We start from the raw sequence: 18334 nt of genomic DNA, 5'->3' as shown, positions 1-18334 counted from the left end.
AGAGGATAGGTCCGCTTTATCATAATATCTGTATAACCCCTTTCCATATTGGATTTGGGGTTATACTGTAGCTCTGAGCCAGTTTACATTCTCTAAGTAGAGTAGATTGAGTGCAGCCCTGCCTGCCAGGAGGCAGCGTCCCTGCCGTGACTGAGCCCCCGACTAAATGAGGCAGCGAATTTTTGACATTTAAGTTCTCTGTTTCTACAACAGACTTTGCTGCTGCTAATTTATAGTCGCTAATTTCTTCACTATTCAACTTGTCAGCTCCCCGGAGAGTTTATTTTCAGTTTTGTGTACATGTGTTTTACCACGCTGTGCTCGCACTGTGCTCCCGAAGAAACCTGCGAAATTTAGGACATTCTCTCATTTAATATTTGGATCCTCTTTGCCAGCTTCACAACACGAGGAAACGAAAAACTCAGAGTCTTTAACGAAATCATATTCCAAAATCAGAAAGATTTACATTTACAGATTTGTAACTTTTTTTTTAATCAATCTTTCTAGTTAACGAATAGATGCGAATCCGTAGAAAATTGTTAAAAAAATGAGTTGCTTTTAACCTCATCCTGTCCTCAGCCCTTGCCACCCAACAAAACATTAAAAATGCATTTTCATTATTATTTTTTTTATACTAAATCATAGTATCTTCAGTTTTTGTTTAAAAAACTATTGTAAGTAAATAAGTGTATTGTCCCCATGCGTGTACAATATTGTGACCTCTGCATTCTGAGGTTCCTCTGTTATTCCTCTTGGAATTCTATGTGTGAAATTATTACGTGGGGTCGATAAGGGGGGGTCATTACAATGTTTTAATGAGATATTACAGTACTAGAGAACAGAGGAGACTACAGATCTCAGACTGAGACCCAGTTCACATTTCCTTTAGGTCTTCGGTTATTAGCTTCAGTTATTATGAGCAAAAACCCAAAGTGGTCAAACACACAGAACAGATGCAAGTCTTTCCACTATAACTTATCCATTTTGTACTCGTCTCTTCTCAATTCGGCTCACAAAAATGGATGCAAGTACCATAACTACGACAAATCAGAGATGTGTCCTGGCCCTTAGGCCTACAGAGCACTCTTACTATACTAATGACTGTATGTCATACACTAGATGGCGCCGTCTCAGTATTCCCCTATAATAGCCTCACATTATTAATTTGCTGGTCTGCTGTTTAACAGAATAATCTATCATGTTTTTGGCATAATGATAATTAAAGATTAATTACGTGATTATTACCGAAATGCTTTATAATTTTATGAAATATGAGCTCCGGTCTTTTAATAAATTTGCTATTAAAGTGGTTATCAGCACATAGACCATAGAAGGTGCAGGGCTACAGCTGTGGCCATTTAGAAACTTCTTCTTGTCATATGTTGATTTATTTGCAAAGTTTTCATTGTTTCATATTTTTTTTTCCCCATCATTATACCGTAACAATCCCGTAAACGTGCAACCATAGGACGTGTTCACATGTGGCTTCTGAATAGCATTTTGAAAGGCAATTCAAATGCAAGAGGAAAGGGTTTTAGCCCAATCCCAATTGCATTTCCATTGGAATGTGTTCATTATGGAACGGGCACCATGTGCTTTGCATGTAAATAATGTAAAACATATGGGGGGGTATCATACACAGACACATGGTGCACCAACATATGATGCCTCCCCTGTGCCTCCCTCATGCACTGGTTATATCAAGGGCCTCCAATCTCCAGATAAATTTGGGGTGGAGACTGCGCTGCCATATGATTCTACGCGGGGTTCTGTCTGGCGTAGAATTATACGGAACTATAGGTAGTACGCAATAAAGAGAACACCCAAAGCCGGCTCACTCCACCGCTAGGAACAGCCCCCTTTCCCAATTGGAGTGGAGGAGGCGTAAGGGTGGGAATAGTTGCAATTCCTGGCCGTGCTCCTGGCATTGCAACTATTTCAGGGCCAGTACGCACAAAACTGTCTTACAAGCCCTGATACATCTCCCTCGTGGTGCTGTTTGCAAGTATTTCATGGGAAACACATATGTGATAAGGCAGGTCCCTCCCAATGAATATAAGAAGAGATATGGGAGTATCTGTATAACAGGGGATGGCACATGCAGTGTTACTAATTTATCTGTGATTTGCACATGGCGGTTCCTATCTCGTAGATTTTCTTTCTCGTGGATGTGACTGTTTGTTCTCCGGAGCTTGCGGTTATATCACTTGTTTGCTTATCTATTGTATGCACTTTCTATAATGCAGTCATATAATCCAGGCGCAGGCTGTCTGCTGATGCATGTACTGAAGAGATGAGATCTGTCACATTAAGTTATGCATCATTAGGTGAGGTAAGAATACAGCGCGTTACGTGCAGTACACAACGCTAAACACATTCCCCGGCTCATACTGCTACCTGTTTATTACAGAACACAGAAGCTGAGCCCCAGACACCAAGTCAGATGAAATCTCTCTAAGGCTGCGTTCACATGGTGCCTTTTGATAGCGATTTGAGATCCAATAGAAAGGCTCCAACCATGATCACATGCTGAGGTATTGGGTTTGCTAAACCTGATGGAAACAGAGTGTTGCCTTTAAAAACGCACCATGTGAACACCGCCTAAGGCTACATTCACACACATGTATGGGGGACGTCTATACGGCCAAAATATGTACGGCCGATATACACCCCCCATACACTTCTATGGGCTCACGGACCTGTACAGGAGGGGCACGGTGCAGCACACGTGTGGCACCATACCGCTCTATAGCCCGGGAAAAGATAGGACATGTCCTTTCTTCTCCCGTGATACAGTGCCGTGCGCTGTATCTTCCTATGGATAGAGGTGGGGGTGAGCAGCGCTCATCCCCTGCTCCTCTCCGCAGCGCCAATGTATGCCCGCCGTACTACGGTACAGCGGGCATACATCGTGTGAATGTAGCCTAAGACTGTGCCCGTCTCTTGATGTTATACAATACATACATCCCGGAAAGGGGGTTAAAGGGAATATCTCTTTATATTACAGATCACTTTCCTTTTTGGCAAGCGGGACATGAAATTTCAAATCTAACACAGTAAGGCCAGGCGTAGCTTGCATTTGGCTGGAGTAGGGGATGGGTGAGCACTCCTCACCCCTCTCATCTCCATAGGGAGTTGTGTATGAGTACATCCAGTGTTCCAGTGATGGCATGGTATGGTGACACACGTGTGCTTGCCGTGCACAATGTACTTCTGTGGCGGCAGTATGTTAGCTGCTGTATATACGGCTAGCCTACGGCCCGCGATGTGCGTATGAGGCCTAATAGTAGTAATGCGCTAGTCTAGAAGTATTACATTACACAACCCAGCACTGATTCCCAAGTCTGGTTGCAGCAATCTTGCATACAAGCCATAAGTAATTAACTCTTCTCGATCAGCTCCTCTTCTTGGTAATTTAGAAATAAATTTACTCTAACTACTTACGACCCAAACCATGGTCCGGTGTGGCGCTGTTTTTGGAAGGTGGCAGCCGTGTTTTTTTTAATGCCTGAATAACCCCTTTAATGCACCAATTATCCCCCAGCAACTTGGTTACCTTCATAAACTGTCCTGTAGTCACTATCGATGTAGCAGATGCTGTGTGAGGTGCTCTTTAATTGGGACTTACAAGTAGCCAATGATCAAGATCATTTTTTTTTTTCGGAAAATATTCCTAATCCTTGTCTACAGTCTGTGCTGTCTGTGTCTACACTACACCATTGTCACAAACCTCTTGTTTCTCTGTACTGTTTTCTGGAGGTGCCATGTGTAGGACCACTGACCAATCTCTTTTAATAGGTGACATATCCTAAATATAGATCATCGGTATCAAAAGGCTGGACAACCCCTTAAAGGCATCACTACCCCGTATGTATTGATGACAACGCTGTCAGATTTGAGATATTACGTCGGATCCTTTGGCACCATTGGGGTCCAGCGGGGTACAGTCTGGCTCTGAATGGTGATGTCTGATATAAATGGAAGTTGTTAAATGGACATTGCCTAATTTTTTTTTACCATTATCTGGAAAGATCCCAAAACTTGCAACAATAATCTAAACAATAGTTGTATAAATAGTCCCCAAATTCACCTGGTGAGTGTCCTCTGTAACATACTAGTGTCTATACATAATACAGTCCTATAAGTATAATGCATACAGGCAAGTATATGTGATGACCTTTCCGGTAGTACCTTCCATCAGGTGTCTGTTGTTGTTGTCATTGGCAACTGCACTAAAACTGTGAAAATATAAATAAAAATGTTCAAAATGTCACTGGGACCTTCTATAAGATGTCACCCTAAGGTGGCAAATCTATCGGATGGATGAGGAGAGGGGCATTAAGGACAAGCTGACTAAACAATGAGATACAATGTTACCCCGGGGTAATACACGGGATGTAATCCTCCCTGGCACACGCTGCCCCTTCTGTAAACTCATTGCAGATACATCACGGCTAATAACTGCTCGATGTATGAAGGTGAAATAGTCTTTTGGAGCAGACTGATGATTTTCCATGTTAAATGTAGCTTTTCATAAGAGCAGCACTGATAGATTTTTATATTGAAAGTCTGAAGTGCATAGAATACAGAAACTTGCAAACTCTGGAAGTCGGTAATTGCATTTTTTTTATTTTCATTATTTTTTTTTTTTTATAGCCTCATAAAGTTTTATATTCACACACAGACACGACCAATGCTTGGACTGCTGGAAATGTGTCATAGCCGGAGTAACCGTGCCGTGCCGCCAGTTTATTCTAATCTGACCTTCTGGCTCCCGGTCCCAGCCTCCCTCCTGGGATATGTATTCACGACGGCATAAAGTGATGCGCAGCGGTGATGTCTCCGTACTGCACGTGCGCCCTCCTTTCTGCCTACATGCTGTGATTGTGACCCATAGTGAGTGTGTTCCCGTCCAGCCCTACTCGATGGCTTTCTGTATGCAGAGTGACACCAGATCTCCCCCCCCCCCCCCCAACTCTTAGTACCCAACACTAGTTGGCGGTACTTGTTGCCCTCCAAATCCTAGCCATCAGTTAGGCTGATGGGGGGCGGCGTATGTACGGCTGTACATGCATCCCCCATAGAAAGCAATGGCCACACAGAGGGGAAAACTCAGTACCCTGTGTTACGGGCCACGTGCAGTAGATTTCTATGAAGAGGGGAGGGGTCACCCTTCCTCCTCTCCATCACAGCTGACATATACCTGTCCGGCCGTAGCCGTTTGGGCATATGTTAATGTCAATGCAGCCTTAGGTTTACTTCTTCATAGATCACTCATGCCAATCTGTGAGAGTAGGGGAGAGAACTATTAGGGAAACAGTGGCGTGTGGCGACTAGGACTAGTGGTCACTACTACTGCTACTACTACCAACTAGGCCAGCAGCTGGGCTAACATGTCAGTAAGGCAAAGTTAACAATATTAATGATAATTTAGAATAGTAATCTGTACCACTGTCTGGGCTACATTCAGCGGGGGACCTCCACTAGATTTTGAGCCCAGGAGCCTCCACCTACCTTACTCCGGCCCTGTGTGGCGGTGTAGTTTCAGTGGTTTATAGACAGCTGTAGAGGTGGCCACACGCTTGTATGGTCTTCGAACAGAGAAGACACTAATTTTTCTCAAACTTTTATGAAATTATTATTTTTTGAGGCTATAAATGTCATTTTATACTTCATGTGATCAATTGCTATTGGTTCCTTCTCAAAATGTGACCCTCCGAGCACAAAAGGTTGTGTGTCCTTGGTCCATACTCTCCCTTCATTTGTATTTGTGCGTTACTGTGTAGGCATGATGCTGTCAGACAATGTATTATTCTTGGGGTGACAACCTCCCTTGAGTATATGAGTCTGTCTTGAGGAGACTTGGATCCCTACTGATAGAGGTGCTGAATCGCTCCGACCTGCGAGCGTGGTCATGAGTGAGACCTGCTGGTGGCATCTGCTCCTCCGTCTGTTTCTGCAGAACTTCTGTGTACACATTGCCGGCGGCTGGGAGAAGAGGACTTTCCAGTGTTAATTATGGCCATTAAGCCTCACTTATGATGTGAGCGGATTGTGGGTGCGGAGCACGTCCACCGATCTGCAGGCAGGGGGCATTTCTTTCCCGACTGCTATCGTTTCTAGTAGATATCTATAGCACAGACCATTTTTCTACTGTCACAGCCCGAATAATGTGCCCCGGATGCAAATGTTTCCTTGTGTCATTAATTACTTCTTCTCCTCCTTTCTCACAGCAACGCAATCCTGACGTGCGGCACGTCGACTTGGAAATTTTATAGGAGCCGAAGAATTTCCTATTCATGCAATTCATAGAGGGAGAAGGAAGGAGAAGGCCGTACGAAAAGCTTCATTTCATTTTCCAGGGTGCATGCTCCATGACTAAATTGTAAATGAGCGCCGATCGCGCTGCAATGCAAATGCCTGGCATAATAAGTCATGTTTACAAGAGCATCTTGCAGTCCGCCCTTGTAACATTATTACATTTGTTTTGTGCAGGACAAAGGAACGCGAGTGTTATTTATTTGTAAAACTGCCTCAATTCAGTAAAAAAAAAACCATTGTTTTATTCCATTCCATTGCCAGGAAATGTAGCTTTTTAGTTTGTTGTATTTAGTTCCTTTTAGATGCAAAGTTATTTTTTAACTATAAGTAGTAAATGAACCATTTGCACTCCTTTAATCCCAGAGACCATTACTTCATCATATCTTGTCTACAAAAAAGAACAAATTGCTTGGAAGAGGGAAAATGCTTTATTGTAAATAGTAAAATCTAAGTCAAAGGGAATCAGTCATCAGTTTTGACCTTGATAACCTGCTGACAGTGCTAGGTGTAATCCCTGGAGACTAGTGTAACCTTAATTTTGTGTGTGTAGAAAGCAGCAGCAGGACTGTGAAAAGTAAACTTTAAATTCAGGTTTTCAGCTCCGGCAAGTGCTCTGGGCGGGGCTTTCAGCCTGAAGAGCTTTCTGCTCTTTGCAACGAACTGTTCCACAGCTCCGCACCTCATCTCTGAGTTGCTGATGAAATACTCCAATCAATGTCCTGATTCAGCTAAGGGGAGGGGCTGTGGAGCAGCAGAGCACAGAAAGCTCTTCAGGCTGAAAGACCCTCCTAGAGCTCTTACAGGAGCTGCAGAGCTGGAATATAACTTCACTTATCACCATCCTGTCTCTACTAACAACTTACACAATGTACCGTATTTTTCGGCCTATAAGGCGCACCAAAAATCCTTTAATTTTCTCAGAAATCAAAGGTGCGCCTTATAGGCCGGTGCGCCTTATATATGAACTTATACAGAAATGTACTACAGACAAGATGTACTGTACATTTACCAGTGTTTAATAGCTCCATCCCCAGAAATTTCCTGCACCTTCCCACACAGTATACAGGGTCCCTAGCTCCTGAAGTGCCCTGGCACCACAACTCACATTGTGCCCATCCTGCCCTCCCCTAGCACGGAGAGACCAGAGCTGCCATACGACCACGAGCCAATCATCATCAGTAACAATCCCACATATCTGACAGCCCTGTAACAGGGGAAAGAGAAGGAGCCACAGGGTACCCCACAGGAATATCACCCTGGCTGAGGAGGGAAGGAGAAGGGGCAGAGGGAGACCGCTTAACCCCTGCTGCATCACCCTGCATTAACCCCCAGCAGCCCATACCTCTGAGATCGGAGCTCTGACACGCTGAAGACAAGTTTCCCGGGAAGTGTAGCTGGCTTGAACTGTGCACAGGTCTGCCACCTGCTGGTCATTTTTAGGTACTGCATTTGATCCTGCGCCTTGTACTCCAGTGCGCCTTATATATGAACCTAGATGTCTTAGCAGGCATTTATTAGAGGTGCGCCTTATAGGCCGAAAAATACGGTAATGGTTCCCTAGATGTCCAGGGACAATACCTACCACAGTATACACCTTTGTATGGTTAAAACTGCTCACAGGTTCCCTTAAAGGGGGTTTTCCGGTGTCACTAAGCACACTTACCTCTAATGTGCATTAGATATGGTCAGTCATAGGCCTTCATCATCACATGTCGAAGAATAGTGATATCCTCGATGATGTGTTCTGTAACCTGTGAGCACTAAGGCTACATATTCTCTGTGCCCCTCACAGGGGTCACACCAGTCCTGGCAGAGACAGAACTAGACAGAACGAGGTCTGCATGTCTAGAAAAGAGAGTGCAAACATCTCATATTCCTTTTTTATTCTGCGTCTCTTTGGCCGTTAGTGGGATTTGTGCTAAACCCAGAAACCCCCTTGAATGCTGCTATATAGAAAGAAGCACAGAGCTCCACACTACATGATCCCGGCCATACAGTAACTTGGCGGAGTCCTACATGATCTGCGCTCGTATGAGCTTGTTACTCGGTGTTCCACTTTAGTTTGGAAATGTTGGAATGATATGATGATCCGGATTGCCCTAACAGCAGTTATAGTAGATACTATGTCACAACTTTTTTTTATCCGCATTCTAAAAAAAAAAAAAAAAGTTCTAAAATTGGACATTGATTGCAAGACCTCCGCTTGCTGCTATTCAGTAGAAACTTTCATTTGTTAATACCAGGGGATGAAAATTATATAAAGGATAATATTGAAATGCCACAGGCTAAGACCGTACAAGGAATTACAGGAATTACAAAGCGTTTACTAAAGGACTCCCAACTTACGGACGACCCCTAGTTACAGACGGACGCCTCTGCCCACTGTGACCTCTGGTGAAGCTCTCTGAATGCTTTACTATAGCCCCAGGCTGCAATGATCAGCTGTAAGGTGTCTGTAATGAAGCTTTATTAATAATCCTTGGTCCTATTACAGCAAAAAAATTTGAAACTCCAATTGTCACTGGGGCAAAAACAATTTTTGTCTGGAACTACAATTATAAAATATAGTTTTGACTTGCATACAAAACGCAAGTGTTAACGCATGCGGTTGTTAGCGCATTGTTAACGCATGTGTTAACATTGCGGTTAACGCATGAGTTTTGTAAATGCAGGTGTTAACAGCTGTTTAATTAGGCAAATCTCCCTTCAGTTGTAGCAATGCGTTTTTAAACGCATGCAGTAAACGCGACGTGTGACTGCACCCTCAATCTCCCCCTTTGCCCAAATTTTCACTAAGCTTTCTCATAAACTGGTGACACACAAGGCAAGTCTGTCTTATAGATCATTGATCTCTATGGCATGGCATACAGGACAGCCAATAGTAGGAGTCCTGTTCACTATAGGCTACTGTTCTTCTTGATTATTGGGGTTCAGACAGCGATCAACTATCCCCTGCACTGGGCTTAACGAGAACCTGTCACCAGGTTTTACCCTACTATTAGTCCCCTCAGCGATGGTATGAAATGTACTTATAATTCCATATGAAATTTCACCCGTTTTATGATAAATAATCTCCCCCAAAGTCTCTCAAATATGACTCTTCTCACCTCATTTTCACATGAGAAGAATAACGTTTTGTGGTTGCAGGGGGAGGGTCACTTCAGAAGCCAATTTCATTGGTTCTATATTACCTGAACACATGATTTGTCTCATGGTAACGATGAAATCTTCGGGTCACTTCCGGCTTATGGTTACAGAACCGTAGATACAGGCAGTTAAAGAGCTAGCTGGAAATGCAGGCTGCAGGTAAAGATCCAGTTTGCGCCTATACTTTACCTTGCGAGGATGTCCATTTCTGGGGGTCACAGAACCATTATGGGATCTTAAAGATGAGATTCTTATCTTTAATATGACACAAAAAAACCATATTTTATGTGCTATAAAACAGAAGTAATTGGCTTTTTTATTGATGCTCCCCCTTCAACCACTAAACTTGACTCGTCTCATGTGAAAAAGGGATGAGAAGAGTTGCCTGAATTCTAGAATGGACGTTTCATACACTACTAGGGGACTAGTAGCTTAGTGGGGTAAACCTGGGGACAGGTTCCCTTTAAAAAATACTACCATCAGATTAGATGTTGTTATCCTATTAACTTTCCGAAAATCATGACATAATGACTGCCTGAAGGTAACATCCAGGCTAGATCTAAAAATATAGATACGTTTTTTTAATAACCAGTACGGATCATTGTTGGCTGGGATCCCATTTGGCTTTGATTCCCATGTCCACCATTTGAATGGAACAGTGTCCATACATCTATACTGCCCCTTCATGTGTTACTGCCCCTATAAATTCTGTGGGGCCGACTGAGATTGAGGCCACGAGAAATATCTATCTTAGATTATTTAGTAGCTGTACAAACACCACCGAGTGCTAATATAACTTGGCTTCCTGCCTGTTCCACTTATAAAAGAAATAAGAATACATTGACAGATGGGCGTGGCCAGTTGACGGTCTGTCTCTTTACACTGCAGTGTGTACTGCATAATCAGACTGTATAAGGACACACCCCCTTGACTAGATGCCACACTATACAACTTTGCTCTGCTTTTCCTGTATTTCCCCCTAGAAACTTATGAATAAATTGTCATAATCTGGTGGAAGCGGCCAAAAAACCTCCGAGCACGGCTCATCCCCCATGCTACTCCTATAATATCTCACCCTCCATTCATCATCTGTATAGACATTTTTGCACTGATGCCATATCTGTAATATCTCAATTTTTGAAGAAATACATTTCCAGTTTTCCTTGTTATTTTCACGTGGATTTTAAATAATTTTATTTTTAGGAATATTTTTATTTATTGATAAGAGGGCATTTATTTCAATGGTAAAATACATCCTCTATATATTTAGGTGAAAGCAATAGTGGGTGCCTGTGAGCTGATGTGTAGTCAGTCCTATGTATATACACAGGGAGGAATTACTATACTGTCACAGTGAGTAAGGGTGAGCCCAATGTTAGGCACTGATTAGTATTTTCTATTATTATATTTTCCAGGACAGGATTACAAATCTCTTTTATGTTAGGCTTTGGCCTTAAACATTAAACCTTTACATTTTAGTTCCCATTTTCGGTCCTGATACATGTCAGAGCATTGCTTTATAGTAGTACTGATACAAAGCTCCAGATCCCTTCCATAGACAAGTGAAGTGATGGAATTCTTTTTGTCTGGCCTTACCTCTAGGGGGAGCTTGGGAGCTGATGGCATACTGATTTGGTATTGAGTTTAAAGTATAAACTATATACAGTGAGTTCCATCTAGTGGTGGCTGCTGGAAGGCAGAATTTTAGCATTTTTTTGGTTTTCAAAGTAAAAAGCATGTGTCCAAAAAATTGTGCTGTAACTACTATAAAGACATTCTGCAATTAAAGGTTCTGTTTAACCATCCACAGGATTCGGCATAAGTGTGGCATGAGTGGGGGTCCAGCTAGTGTAACCCCCCATAGATCTTCAGAATAGAATGGCAAACATTCTCTTGTGCTCCATTTGAAGTTCATGGGACTCCTCGAGAGAGGTCCTAGACAAGCTATTACACATGGGGAGGTAGTGATCAGGGGGGTTCCATGTGTCAGACCCCCACAATGAGACATGTATTCACCATTAGGTGATGGGAATATACAGTAACATGATCCATTTTGGTCCTGAATGATGGTTGTTGGAAGGTGGCGACTGATTGGTAGCCATTATTTGTAGTGACCCAGTCTGCAGCGGACAAAGGGGTGAGATCGCTTCTTGTGCTTCAGACGTACAACTTTATAACCAATGTTAAATATTAGAGAGGAGCTTCTAACAGAGATGGAGGATAAGCTACTTTTGTATTCTTGGCTTCCTTGCTGCTGGTGCTCTCCTTATTGTATGGCCTCATATACCACATCCGTAGTCCTTCATCATGTAGTAGTCATCAGCAGTATAGAGGATCATTAATAACCCCTCCACCGGTATCCAATGACAATGGATGTGCACCCACTGATTGTATCGCTCCCCTAGTTATGTGGAGCGCCGGATTATAAGGACATACGGAACATACGTGAATGTGTAGTAATGTTAGAATAATGTAGCTCCTGGGTCGAGAGAGATTTCTGATCTTTTTTTTATGAACCTGTTGACTTATGTATTTACTTGGATATAATGAAGTTATAAAAAAAAAATATTGAAAAAAAAATATTTTATGAAAAATAAAATAATAAAAACCATATTTTGGGCTCTTGTTATTCCATGGTTCTTTTATATTGAAAGGAAGGTTCACATACATTATATAAGACAAATGAGTGCAATAGACAGATAACATGGCTGACCTGGAACATGTAGGAGGAGGACCTGGAGCTTGAGGGCTCATAATCTATATGGGAGGGAGGATGGAGACACGAGGTGAGGGAGCAGAGCTATTATTGTGCATTGTAGGTGATCCTGAACAGGTAGGTTCACGATGTGACAGTCTGACATTGTGGTAGAGAGTTCCAGAGTACGGGGGAAGCACGGGAGAAGTCCTGGAGATGATTGTGAGAAGAGCAGATGGTAATAGAGTGAAGCATGGGTTATAGATTATGCATAGGAAGGTATTGGCTGATTGGTTCAGAGATTATATATGGTTATGGTTAATATTTGCAACTGAATTCTCTGTGCAATTGGAAACTAGTAGAGAGACTGGCAGAGACGAGACGCAGAGGAAAAGTGAGGAGACAGATGGATTGGCCAAGCAGATTTAAAGGGGTTTGTCTGGAGCTTGTAAAACATGGCTGCTTCCTTCCACAAATGGCTCCTCTACTGGTAGCGTATGGTACAACAGCTGAGCTCTATTCATCCTCTATACAGCTAAGCTACTTTACTCTCACAAACCATTGTTTGGTGTTCCATTGTTTTTGGACGAATGCTGTTTTTTTTAACCTGCAGAGAACTCCTTTATGGAAAGAATCAAGGAGTGTTAGATGTGTCACCACAAGTCATAGTCCTAGCGTGGGAAATACCTCTAGAATATAGGGCAGCCTGGTGGCACCATGTGGAGTGACTTTGTATTTTTGACCACAGATGATCTGATGAAACGGATCATATCTTAATGATCATCAGAAACTTCCTTTATATCTTAATTCTGATAGATGGGTCAAGAAAAATCAGAGACCTCTTTCTATTATCCAGTTTATGGAGACAATGCCACTTCAGCTCATCAACACAGCTGAACCAACATTGTGAAACACGGGGTGTCAGCTATAATTTACAGCAGTGTAACAGCCTCGGTGGGAGTGAGCTCCATTATATGGTGCGGTCAGCGGGACAGCAGCATCAAAAATGGCCTCCTGGGAATTCCCCCCTTTCTTCCCTGATTGCCCCCACCCTTGTGACAGGATCTTATCGTCAGTGTCAGCCTATACATGATTGCTTGTTCATGTGCTATGGTGGAACTAATAAACAAAAAAAGAGTAAGATATTGTTTTTAAATTTAAAAAAAGTAAATACCAATAAAATGTGCTGAAAACCCAAACACGGCTTATACTTGAGTAAAAAAATATAGTATAGGTTTTACCAGGTTTTTGTGGTAAAATTAGGGCCTCAGCTTATACTTGGGTCGGCTTATACTTAAGTATATATGGTAAATAATAATGCCAATAAAACCCATTAACATATCAAATGACATATGCCAAAAAATCACTGTATCTGTAACGAGCCATTTAATAAAAATATATCATCATTGTAGAGGTGCGAGGAATGCTATTAAAAATAAGGCCAAAAATTATGATTTTTACCTATTTCATATAAGAAAAAAATGCAATAAAACATGGTCAAATAAAGCTTATCTACTCCAGATTCATACTGGTATAAAATACAACATGTACCGCAAAATAAAAACCATAAAAAAAAATAAGTGTGCTGCCACTTGGAAGACTGCGATGCAAAACAATAGGTATTTTTTTTCTTATGTTTTCCTGAATTAGAAAATAAAATCTAAGGATGGTATCTCCATAATCATACTGACCCATTGAATAGAGGTAACATGGGACTTCAGTTATACGGTGAACACCAAAATAAAAAGTCAAAAATTAAGTACTGAATTTATCTTCCCCCCCCCCCCCCACCCCCAGAAAAAAAAATTTACAAAATTTTGAACAATGGGGCATAGCCATCCAAAATCGGGCAAAGCTGGCAGCTGCAGGGGGCTCCTTCCCTCTTGCGCCTCGCTGTGTACCCATACAACAAGTATCATCGACATGTGGGGTGTGTCTGAAAAATTTTAAGGCTAAATGAATGTAAAATTTATCTATTTTATTTTAAGTACCATGCTGAAATGGTTAACAATCTTCATAAAAGCGGCTTTTAATAGGGGCGTGTACTATTGAAAATGGGATGATTCATAGGGGGATTCTAATAACTTAGATTTCAAATTCATTTTAAAAAATTATGATCCCTAAACGTTTCAATTTAGAAATTTTCCCCAAGAAATATTTTTAATTGTTGTACAATTTGTAAGGCGAAGTACAATGCGTCCCGCAAAAAGAAATTTAAAATCATTATGTAAGTTAAAGTGTTCAAAAGTTATAAAAGTTTGAAGCGAGACACGTCAGATTATAAAGAAAATAAGGTAGAGCCTTAAAGGGGTATTTCAGGAATAAGCATAATCCATATATGAATGGGTCATTAAATATAAGCTAATGTGTAATTAGTTGTTATTTAAGATTTTGTTCCCCTTAGCAGAAAAATTATGTGGAAATACATAATAATGAAGAATTAATATGCTACTGGCCCTTTAATCAGTCCTGTGACTTTGTCCTTGTGGTGGACATACAGGACAGAAGAGACCACTGGTCACATGTCCCGCACCTGCCTGGGCAGGTCATGTGATCACCACTATGTTTGGCTGTAGTGGGTTGGTTGCAGTGCATCCGGTATGGCCAGTGTTGTGGTGAGACGTCATCTCAGTGAGGTGATGGCAGTTACACATCATTACTATGATAACAGAGCAGGACAGTCGGTTACATCATCACTGGGGTCAGAGCATAAGAGGGAGGAGGAGTTACTGAGAACTGAGGGATCATGGGAGTTGTTGCATCATGTGGTGGCCATCTTGGAGATAACTCCACCTACTTTATAAAGACTATCAAATTTGGTGCATAATGAAGGCAAACTATGTAAGATCCGTTAAGTCATAAATGACATTGAGTTTTGTTGTATTCATTTATTTGTAGCATTATGTTGTTCATATGTTCATATTCCTGGCCATAGTGCCAAGTACCTTCCAGCATCAAGTGAATGCAGCCAAGTACGGACATGGAAGTGATAAATATAACAATATATGGATATACTGGCCTAGTCCTAGCCACTATGTTTTACACGTACAATCACATTCTGTGATGAGATTTAGCACTTTGCCTCAATTCAGGTTTTATCTAATTTTCTGTGAGGGAGACTGACAGCTTATCATCAGTGACATTTAATATCCATTATTACTTTATCACTGCAGCACGGAGGTGCGGGTCCAAATATATTCTGATCAATCTGAAACCGCACTGATCTCTTCACTGCATTCCCAGAGGCCACAGCACAAAGAGAATCATCAGACTCGCCAATGTCTATGATTGTCCTGTATGTTGTCTGTTGTCAGGCTGCTCTATCTATCTATCTATCTATATATCTATCTATCTATCTATCTATCTATCTATCTATCTATCTATCTATCTATCTATCTATCTATCTCATATCTATCTATCTATCTATCTATCTATCTATCTCATATCTATCTATCTATCTATCTATCTATCTATCTATCTATCTATCTATCTATCTCATATCTAACTATCTCTCTATCTTTATATCTCTATTTATCTATATCTGTCTTCAAACATCCATTTTATCTATTAAGGTTCTATTTCATCTATCCTATGTATCTAACCTTATCTGATTTCTCATGCTGCTTGGTTGTACATTATTTTTAGCATTTAATGTCATAGTTGGGATATTGATAAAATACCGATTTGATACGGATTGTGTTAGATATTCAACCTACAACAATCATAGATCTCAGATTTTGCATCAATTAATGTACAAGGCCATATTTTTCCCAACCCCCACCCTCATGAATCAGTGACATGTTAATTCTATTGTGGATATAGGCTGCTTGTGTTTTGCCCATTTGGTAAGAGAACGTGGAATTCATTCCATCCTAAGGCTACATTACATTACACATACATACGTTAACGTCCCCCAAGGGTTTAGTGAATGTAGCCTTACAGTTTCAACGTTGCACTAGCTCAGGGTTGATGGTTTTCAGATCTTTAATTTTTTAAGCTCTTCAAGAAAATATATACTTAGCCTGGGTTCACATTTAGCTTTGTGCCATACATTGTAAAGACACATCACGGAGGGGGGAGTGGGTTGCGATGCGTCCTTAAAACATATGGCACAGACGTATTCAGCTTATACAGTGGGATATGTCTCCTGAGGACCCCCCCCCCCTGAATGTAGGGAGAGGATGCATCCACACTGCATCCACTACCCATAGGCTCCTAATGCCTCTGTTGAGCATATTGGGGCAAATTTACTTACCCGGTCCATTCGCGTTCCAGCGGCGGCTTCTCCGCTCTGGATTCGGGTCCGGCCGGGATTTAATAAGGTAGTTCTTCCGCCGTCCACCAGGTGGCGCTGCTGCGCTGAAAGTAAACTCATCGCGCCGGAATGCACCGAGCTGGACCAGGTGAAGGTAAGCGGTCCTTATGCGACACATTTTCGGTTTTTAAATGCGGCGGTTTTTCCGAATACGTCGGGTTTTCGTTCGGCCACGCCCCCCGATTTCCGTCGCGCGCATGCCAGCGCCGATGCGCCACAATCCGATCGCGTGCGCCAAAATCCCGGGGCAATTTAAGTACAAGCGGCGCAAAACGGAAATATTCGGGTAACACGTCGGGAAAACGCGAATCGGGCCCTTAATAAATGACCCCCATTATGTTGCTCATCAGGATAGAAAGATGTAGCTTGTCGCCTTTTTGTGCAAAGAGCACTCCCGCCCCCCAACCCCAACAATGCGTGCTGAGATTACATCAAGCAGCGGGGAGGCTGAGACAGTGTAACAACCTGTGAATCTGCACCACAAAGTGGTTCTGAAAACTGCCCTAGTAGCCCTTCAGGTTCTTTATTATAATTTTAAAAGTTGATTTTAGAAGGAAGGAGCCCATGGAAAACAAATTTAAAAATACCACAGTCACGGTGCCTGGATCTATCAGTAAGTGTCCATGGTTTAACATGATGGATTTTGATGGTAGATTTTATAGAATTTTCTACCTTAAGTTGAACCTCTCACAAGAAATGTGATTTTTAGCTGGTGACAGATTATAAATAATAATTCCTTTATTTATATAGCGCCTACAGATTATGCTGCGCTGCACAAGGCATGCCAAATCAGTCCCTGTCTCCATGGGGCTCACAATCTAAACAACCTAACAATATGTTTTTGAGTGTGGGAGGAAACCGGAGAAACCCACGCAAACACGGAGAGAACATACAAACTCTTTGCAGATGTTGACCTGGATGGGATTTGAACCCAGGACTCCAGCGCTAAAGGGCAGAAGTGCTACCTACTGAGCCACCGTGCTGCCCCCAGCAGTCTTTTCTATGCTGATTTTAAAAATGCCTTTGTCAGCATTCTGAATCATTTCAGTACTGTATATAAATTTAATTCACATAACCTGGCACCCTGCCAGCAGCCTGTGGTGAGTCCCAGGGGAGGGGCAGCTGCAGCCTGTGTGTGCCTGAGTCTCCTGTGTATCCATTCTTCCTGCACATGACAGGAAGTGGGGAGGGGTAAGGGAGCTGCATGACTGGAGGAGAAGAGACTGAGACCGGCACACACAGGCTGTAGCTGCCCCTGGTTAGTGAGTGGACAGGCAAGGATTTTTTTGTTCCTATATGTTTTGTTTGATGCTGATGTTTTTCTTGGAATAAAACCACAGCTTCAATATGAAGCCTGTCATCTATGAAAGCTTTTTCTTTGCAAACCCATTTGAGCTGAACCCCTTCAGTACCTAGAAAAAAAATCTCCAAAGTTATGTGCACGTGAGACGAATCATGTATGCCCTATGCTTTTGATGTCATATTAACAATGACAATCTCATCTTTAAGATAACATGTCACTTGTGGTTCTGGGAGCTACAGAACTGGAGATACAGGCAGTGAAAGACATAAATGGGTCCATTTTGCTGCAGATAAAGATACAATTCCCACTTTTTTTTACTTTCTGTATTTAGAACATAGAACCACAAGCCTGATGTGATCTAAAAGATGAGATTCTTATCTTTAATATGACACAAGAACCATGTTTATAGATGCTATAGAAATAGAATAGCTATACATATTCTATATAGCTATACAAATAATGATACAGGCATCTAAAATGTTGGCCTGTCACAAAAATGGAACCATTACCCCATTATCTATGAAGAGGTTAAGTCAGGTCACGGCATGGGTAG

At 41.9% G+C, this 18334-nt stretch overlaps 1 protein-coding gene across 1 annotated transcript in view; it reads left to right on the top strand.

Annotated features, from left to right (window-relative positions):
* SLC30A9 (solute carrier family 30 member 9) overlaps positions 1 to 8522 on the top strand; it is a 61817-nt gene extending 53295 nt beyond the window's left edge. Inside the window, exon 18 of the mRNA XM_072125011.1 lies at positions 6234 to 8522. Within this exon, the coding sequence (XP_071981112.1) occupies positions 6234 to 6278 (45 nt within the window). The 3' untranslated portion in view covers positions 6279 to 8522. The remainder of the gene's footprint in view (positions 1 to 6233) is intronic.
* Positions 8523 to 18334: the final 9812 nt, after the last annotated feature.

Source organism: Engystomops pustulosus, chromosome 1 (assembly GCF_040894005.1).
Source record: "Engystomops pustulosus chromosome 1, aEngPut4.maternal, whole genome shotgun sequence".
NCBI classification, from domain to species: domain Eukaryota; kingdom Metazoa; phylum Chordata; class Amphibia; order Anura; family Leptodactylidae; genus Engystomops; species Engystomops pustulosus.
Note: the sequence above shows the minus strand (reverse complement) of the source record. Positions and strands in the feature narration are given on the sequence as shown.